At 39.7% G+C, this 8,655-nt stretch overlaps 1 protein-coding gene across 2 annotated transcripts in view; it reads left to right on the forward strand.

The window, feature by feature from the left end:
- Window positions 1–8,655, forward strand: part of LOC101852165 (phospholipase A2 group XV) — a 21,799-nt gene that overhangs the window by 3,947 nt on the left and 9,197 nt on the right. The window contains exons 2-3 of one of the 2 annotated variants that reach the window (XM_005094646.3): window positions 4,977–5,133; window positions 5,791–5,921. In XM_005094646.3, coding sequence (XP_005094703.1) covers window positions 4,977–5,133; window positions 5,791–5,921 — 288 coding nt within the window. Of the gene's footprint in view, window positions 1–4,976; window positions 5,134–5,790; window positions 5,922–6,955; window positions 7,078–8,655 lie in introns of both variants that reach the window. The other variant, XM_005094647.3, reaches the window with a different exon arrangement.

An 8,655-nucleotide genomic window follows, 5' to 3' on the forward strand; every position in this document is an offset into this window, starting at 1 on the left:
CTCTCTCTCTCTCTCTTTCTTTCTCTCTGCCCACAGACCTTAATTGCATGCTTTCAAGAGCGCTGGAACGTTTGTTCACGGCACAGAATTCTACCTGTTATCGCTGTCGCTCACGGTGAACGCTACACTGGTTGGCCTTTGCTAGGCTATCACGGTGAACGCTTACTGGGTGAGAATATCCAAAAGGCTCGCCTGCGCTATTCTCACCCCAATGGAACGCTTGATGCAGGCCAAAGCCAAAATATAGTTTATATAGATCTAGGCTATAACCAGTTCCATTAAATAAACGCCACTGTCGTCACTGACTAAAACCGGCTTACTTAAAACTGGCAGTGGATGCTCCGTCTAAACAAACAAAGTTTGAGTGCTGTGAACGTAGCCTCAACAGCGCCTGCAAACTGCATTCAGGGCTCCGTGAACGTAGCGTGCCAACTACGTTCTCAGCGCCGAACAGTAGATCTAAAACTAAATTCTAAATATATCTAGATCTAGAGTCTAGATATTAAATCTAGACTTAATTAAATTAGAGATACAAGCTAGACTAGCTCTAGATTCTAGAATTTAGATTTAGCATCTAATCAATCTAGTTTTCTAGATTGAATATTATTATTTAAAGGTTGGCTCTATTTCTCCGAACGTTCGGGAAAATAAACTTTCAACTTTATTTCTTCGAACAGTTTTCGATCTCGAGATTTGTTGATAAGCGAATGGAGTGGCCCGTGTGTGTGAGTGTGCCTTGTGTGTGTCAGTGTGTGTGTGTGTAAGGTGTGAAGTGGGGGGGGGGAGGCTTGGGGGGATTATAATTTTTATTGACATGAAGGATTTTTAAAAAAATAGATTACTGCCAAGGTCGATCAGTCTTGTTTTCTCGCAGTACCTTTTGAGGGCATTTTCAAATTAAGTATAGTCTGGGAACTTGCCCCAACCACAACTTAAGTGTCTGAATATTCAGACTTTTAAAAATCTCTTGCTCTAGAAATTGAATTCGGTGCAAAAAATGCTTCCTCCCAGTCTTCGCAGAATGGCAGAATGAAAGGATGACACCTAAACCTCGCAAATAACCAAAAAATCTCGAGATCAGAAACCTTTCAGAGAAAAAGAGTTCAATTTTATTTTCCCGAGCGTGCAGAGAAATAGTCACACTTTGTATTATTAATTAGATCTAGGCCTAGATAAGATATCTAGATCTAGATTACATTATGTCTTCTAGATTCTAGTTTCCAGCTGAATCAGCTTGTCATTCTACTTCTACTCTTTGTGCATGGGTCTCAGATTCTCCTATAAATGGCCAGCTCGAGTCCAAATAGATTTTTTATCTCTATTGGGACTTGAGTCTCTAGATCTATTCAGACTCGGGTCCAAAAAAATGTTTTATTTATTCAGACTCAGCTTCTAAGTGAGTTATCATGTATGAGTGTAAGGCGGTTAGGTCTAGGATACATAATATAATATAACTGTCGTTGGGGGATTTTACGTAAAACCAGAATGAGAACTAGATTTAGAGTTATCCAGGGCTCCCCATTACGCACAGATGTTCGTACATTACGCATTAAACCTGCAGATTACCCCCTTAAAGTTTTGGTGGTGCGTGAGTATTACTCTTTAAAAAGATTTCATTTCAGGAGTTTGCATACGCTTTAAAACATAGGTGATGTGCGTCTGGTGAGCATCATTTCCCCCCTTCTCCATGCCAAAGCAGAGTCAATGATTTGACACACATACACACGGCACGACAGTCACCTTTTGTGAATTCATGCCAGAAGCTGTCGACCTACTTATCAGCTGCGCGCACTTTCCGACAACACGGGCTTGCTTCAGCAAAGAAGCTCCGCCCGCATTCTGGTCGTTCACATCGGTGTCGTGCCTTGAGTTTACCCCTGCAGTAACATTACCTCAACAGACCTGGCTACTCATCCCGATTTTTTGCCTCAAATCTCAAGCATCCCGATTTTCCTGATTTCGCTCGCATGTGTCCCGATTTTTTGTGCCGTCTGTTGCGCTTGATTTTTCTAAAAACTTCTCTGTCGCGGGAAGTAAAATGAAATTTCCCGTCGAAGCAAATCACAGGAGGTACTGGGGTTTTTTTAATCGTATAAAATCACACATTAACTTCGCGCAAACTAAACTTGTTTACGCAATTCAAGCATTGCTGTCTCCAGAGATGCAAATATTTTGAAAATCATGGGCTTGGTTTTTGAGATTATAACAATTTTCAAATGAAATATAATAAAAGGTTTAAATTTCAAGACATAAAACGCTTGCCCTAAAAAATGGATAAATGCCATAAAACTGGTTTGATTTCAGGGGCAAATGTAGTGGGATCGTCTTGTTGGTCTGAAAGTAATCCTTTAAAATGAGATGTTAAATTTGTTTCTAGTTTTATCAGATGGGGAACGGATACGTCGGGGGGGGGGGGGGGGGGGGGGGAAGTGATACAAAAATGATCAGAATCAAGGCATTGCTATCGTCAGGGTTGTTAAGTAGGGGAGTGGCCGACTGGCACTGATTTTATACCTTTGCGCGGGAGGTCAGACCAGGATTTGGTCAGCAACTTAAGTTCCACTTTCAATGGAATTTCCTCAGCTGTGTAAGCCTTACTTGGTTCCTTGTCCCTTGGCTGGCCTTGGCCCTGCCCAGCATGGCATATATATTCGGTTCTGGCCCCAAGAAGAGTAATGAAATATCAATAGTAACTTTTATGGCTTGGGTTATAGCTGTAGGAGAAGGATTGTAGGATAATAATATTAATAGTAATTCTTGGGACTAGAGCAGGAATATCCCATCTAAAGTACATCCTTGTTTCATGCTCTTGTTAATCCTTTCACGCTCCACTTCAGTTTTAGAGGGCTTCTAGGGGAAGATATCCTTGACCTCAAACTACGCAAACAGTATCTTTCTAAAGTGGAGCATAGATTTAACTTAAGCACACAAAACTTGAATTCAAGGATATCTTGAACAGTTCCTCATTCACTGATTGAACCTCTGTATCTATACTTTTTTTTTCTGGCTGCATTATTTGCTGTAACGCCCTCCTCAATGTGTCGAACAGTTTATCTAAAAAATTGGGTCAAATTTTTCCTCACATTTATCTCAGAATTCAAATTGCCTGCTCGCGTGATGGAAAACAGACACATCCCTACCCATCTTCATTGAGAGTATCACGTTACACAAGTCCACCAGGCTTGCTCCCTCACACTGCTAGGTATCAAGATTCATCATTACACATTACCTGTAGTGAGTAATGTGTGTAAGAGCACTAGAACTTCCTTTGAAATTAAAGTTATGTGTAAGTGGATCTTGTGTACTGGGGTGTGATGAAAGAGAGACTTTGTGACACTGCATTGGGCGGTATGGTGGGTGAATTTTATGTTTGTGTTTGTGTGCATGTGAGTGTTTGGTTATTTGAACATGAATGTATAGATAAGGAAGTGATTACAAGAGGGATGGGTGGCGTATTCTGGCTAATGTTGGTTACATAGGACAGTCATGATCGTTTTTCTGAATAAGAGCAAATTTTTTTTTGGTAATGAAAAGGTTCATCAACGTCGCTTTCCTTTGCCTCAACACCAGACAAAATGCACCCCATCCACCTTTCTATCGGTACCAGGCACTGTTCATAATGGGAGAGAAGACTTCTAAACATAATTGTCTGACAATCGAATCCAAATGTCTAATTTTAGCAGAGATCAATCCTGCACCAAGAAGGAAATTTGCACGGAATTTGGTGTCCCCTAATGAACCCTTTGAACATTCTAAAATATTCAAGATAAAAATAGAAAATGCCCATGGTGGATGTCAACTTTTATATCCGTCAGTTACTCACCTTGATTTTCTTCAGTTTCTCTGGGTTGTTTTTTTCGTGTATTCTCTGTTTACTCAAAATAATTACATATGTGTCAAACACATGTATCTTCAATTCAATCTGTCTTCCCCTCCACAGACAACTCATAAATGAGGAAGGATCACTAACAAGGATTTAATTTAGATCGAGGTTTTCCTGAGTAAATTTTTACTGTTACTCAGACTCGGGTGCAATACTTTAAGGGGTCAAACTTACTTATTTTTGGCTGCTGAATACACATAGCCACTAAAACGGTTACAAATCAGTGGGGTTCAAGAACATCTGAACCCTGATTCAAAACATCAAATCATGTGAAAATATAGTGGGCAGTGAGACATTTCCTCCCCTCCCTCCTTCCAAACCACCCTCTTCTGAAAACATCCAGACTTTTTAAACTCAAGGGGCAGTTTCAGAGGGGCAACCCCCCTGATATGTCTTACATGGTTTATAACGTGAGAAATATATTACTACTGCACCTAAGCCTTATTAAATGTAAATAAAGTTTACCTGAAAACATGGGGAAAAACCCCAAATAACACAGAATACAGATGGATATAAAGTTTAAATATTCTTTTGATTAGAGGTGTTTCTTTCTGGTTTCTCATCAAGGCAATTATGGTGTTAAAAGTTAATAGTTTTTATCTCTAGGTGTCATTTCGGCCAATCAAAGCTGTGATGACAATAACTCAGACAATGGAAACATACAGTTGAAGAGTTCTTAAAATCTCCCTGCTCCACAGAGAGGTTGAGATTCAGTGAATTAAAATGACAGCGGTAACAGCTGTCGTAATTACTATGCATGCTGCTTTTGGTTACTGTGAAATCATTCAGGAGTGTTATGACATTATTGTCTACTTAATCACACATATATACATATATATAATTGCATTTTTTTAAAAAGTGTGAACCATGATAGACACACCTGCTTCAGAATCCCTCATATCAATATCTATTATCTGATTGTCAGCATTCGCCAACAAATAAATTGAGTTGGTTGATTGGTCTCATATATGTGTGTCTGAAGGAGGAATGTCGAGTGTGGTGTCTGACTAAATTGACCCAAACTGTATCAGGATGTTTTCTTTTACATATATGTTAGTCTAAAATGAGCGCATCGTTTTCTGATACTTTCTAGTGCCAGGAGATGGGGGCTCACAGCTGGAAGCTAAACTCAACAAGACCACAGCTCCACATTACTTGTGTCAGAAACACACCTCTTCATACGAGTCAATATGGCTGAACTTGGAGGAGCTGCTGCCTGAAGTAATCGACTGCTTCGTGGACAATATGAGGTCTGTACTGCGTTGTAGTTTTTAATCTTCATTTTGCATTGCTGTTATTTTGGTTATGATATTATCTAGCTCTCTGTGAATTTGTTAGTCATGTTAAATTTCCATATATATCAATATTGGGGACCACATTTTATGCCTTCATAGAGTATAAAGATTGTTTTAGTGGCTAAATGTCAGTCTTTATACAGGCCTACAGACTTGGTTCTGGAGGATGTTTGCAAAATAATCTGAGGGAAGCTGATTTGTTATGAAATAAGTAAATTTTTTTCAAAAGAAAAAAATGTACTATTATTATGCATGCATAGAAAGAGCTACGGTCGGCATCCCCCAAATCAAGAGGTGCTGAGTGCAAAAAGTTGAAGTTTGGTTTGGTTCTCAGTGACTGCTCCTGAGATATTCAGTTTCATTTTAGGATTTTAGGACTTTTAACTTTGAACCTTACGTTCTGCTCAGATTCTAACTTTTAGACCTTGTACTGTATGTTAGAAGAAGCAGACATTTATGAAATCATGAGATGTTTCTTTAAAATTCTTTTACTCCTTGGAGCTTTATTCATGAGATCAGAACTAATTTCATTTCTGTGTTTATATTATGAATAGTGTATACACTGCTTAATATTGACTCTTTTTATTGATAACTGATGTTGGTTTTATTCAGGTTACGGTATGACAAAGATAAGCATAGTACCTATAATGCTCCTGGTGTGGATTTAAAAACTCATGACTTTGGTGGAACATCTGCTGTTGAGTGGCTTGATCCGAATCCAGTGACCCATATTTCTTCATCGAGTGAGTGCTCAGGGGGACAAAGTTTATTAAGTTCTCACCTATACTAGGTGTCTGTCTAGTTCAGCTATGTTTCTATGAAAATGATTCATTCGGGCCTATAAAATGAACTTGGATTTATTTCCATTCTCTCAGTCAATATTTCACCCTCATGGGTGCCGATGTTGGTTTTTCCTGCCCTGTCACCTACCTGGCTTCTCCCTATTGTGTGATACACAGTCAAACTCATTACAGTAGTCTCCGCCTAAACGCATGCCATATAAAAGCACGCTCCGCTCAAACACACGCTTTCGTCATCTGACGGGTTTTTTACTATATAATTTAGACGTACAAAAGCATGGTCACTCCCTCTAAACGCACGCTCATATCCGCGAAACACACTGACAGGTTATGCTCACTACAACCTGCTCAGCTTGCATAGATAAGCCAAGAAAACTGGGTGAGAGTGCCCCTCACGCGGAACAAAGAGAGTGATGGACGTTTTCACACCCAACTTGGAAAGCCACATGCCCGCGCCGTCGTCTCTATGGCTAGATCTATGGCTATCCCCAACAGTTTCCTCTTAGCTGTTCCCGACGTTTTATAGTGCATATTCATTACATTAATTTACATTGAGGCTGTCTTTCTACCCCCCCCCCCATTCAACACCTTTGTAGTCATAACCGCAGTCGGGGAATCCTTCACAAAACAGTCACGTGTCGTCACATTATCGGCAAAAATTGACCCTCACCCCAAAGGGGGGTCACTAGAATATCAAGGCAATGAAATGATTGCGTCCCTTCCTTCCTTTGCAAAGGTTAATGTAAACGCACGCTCCGTATTAAGGCATGCTGAAGAGCCCTCCCGAACACCATGCGTTTAGGCGGAGACTACTGTATATTGTAATTTGAAATTGGCTTTTCAGCCAGCTTTTAAATGTTGAGAGAATGGATATAAACCTGTTTCTCTTTTGAAAATGCTTTGTTTCAGCTCTAACTGGTTCTTTCAACAAACCCATCATTATCAGGTTCTTTTCTTTCTGCTTCTTGTGTTTTAAGACTCCTTTACAATCCCATCACTCGTAAAACCTCAAACAACGAAGGAGTGGACATTCGTGTACCCCAGTTTGGAAATACCTCGTCTGTGGAGTGGCTTGATGCCTACTCACATTTTAGCTCTCGTGAGTTCTGTGTATTGTATTTGAGCATTATAATATTATAGATTTGTATTTATTGGGATTTACACATCAACAAGTTTCCAGGGCTGTTGGTTTTCTAGTTTTGAGTTTTCAAAATAAGTACAGCTGGTTTTGTGTTTTGTGGTGGATTTTCAGGATATAGAACAGAATATGTTGAAATTTATATGATGAGCTTTTTTAAAGGATTTTGTAACCTCAGTGAATTAAAAGTTTTTTATGAAACCAGTACACAAAGGTCATTTGCATGTGCATATCAAATATTCAGTGAAATGACATCTCTAGTTAGGCATTTTGGGAGAAGGTCTGATAATTTATCTCTGAGTCACGATCACCTTTCTCTTGTTTTTGTTTTTTTTATTTATGAAGAAAAACCTGAAGATCCAAGAATAAGGGATTTCTGTTTTGTTAACTTTAAATTGCTTTTGAACTCAATAGTTTTTACGTTTTCAAAATCAGTAGTCTCTGCCTAAACGCCCACCATACGAAAGCATGCTCCGCTGAAACGCACGCTTTCGTCATCTGACGGGTTTTTTGCTATATAATTTAGACCGTACAACTTAAATGCACGGTTACTCCCTGTAAATGCAGGCTCTGATCCGCGACACAAGCCCACAGGTAAAGGTAAAGCTTGACAAGGGGAAATGTTCACATCAACCTGCACAGCCTGCATAAGACAAGCATTGAACAAAGAGAGTGATGGACAGCGTTTTCACGTCCAACTTTCCACTGACACATAGGTCTTGGACTGGTTGGTGAAAAGTTGGTTGGGGGGATTGGGGGGACTGAAATATTTTTTTTATTGATCACTGGAAATGTATCTTTTAGAGAAGGTTTCTGACTGGTGTTTCAGTGTGTGAGTAACTGCATGTAACGTTTAGTTAGATCTAAGCCTGATGAGCAGCACGCGTAGATCTAAATGCCGTAAAACACTAGACTGGCCTCTATGGGATTAAAGATTAGCCAAGTAAGCCTAATCAACTGCACTCGAAGAACTTATAACATACTTGTTCAATGAATCACAAAAGAAATATTTCTCTGAATGTAGAAAATGTTTCTGCATGAATTTAAGGTCGGGGGTGGTCGCTTGGAAAGCCACGTGGTTGAGCTGTCGTCTCTATGACTATGACAATCACCAAAAGTTTTCTCTTAGGCTATCTGTTCCCGGTGTTTATAGTGCATATATTCATTACATTGAGTCTGTCTTTCTCCTCCCCCCATTCAACGCCTTTATATTCTTAACCCCAGATGGGGAATCCTTCAGAAAACAGTCACGTGTCGTCACATTATCTGCCAAAATGACCCCCTCCCTCCACAGAAGTTCACTAAAGTAATAAAGAATTGAGATGACTGCGTCATTTCCTCCCCTTGCAAAGGTTTATGTAAACGCACGCTCCGTAAAGCACACGCTAAGGACCCTCCTGAGCACCATACGTTTAGGCAGAGACTACTGTATCAGTTTAAGAAAAAAGGAAAACTTGTTGCCATGACTCTGTTTTGTGTACTGTCAATACAATATACAACTCTCGAGCACTTGCACTTTGCTGCTTTATCTCTCCTTCT

Source organism: Aplysia californica, unplaced genomic scaffold, assembly GCF_000002075.1.
Source record: "Aplysia californica isolate F4 #8 unplaced genomic scaffold, AplCal3.0 scaffold00086, whole genome shotgun sequence".
In the NCBI taxonomy this organism is placed as follows: domain Eukaryota; kingdom Metazoa; phylum Mollusca; class Gastropoda; order Aplysiida; family Aplysiidae; genus Aplysia; species Aplysia californica.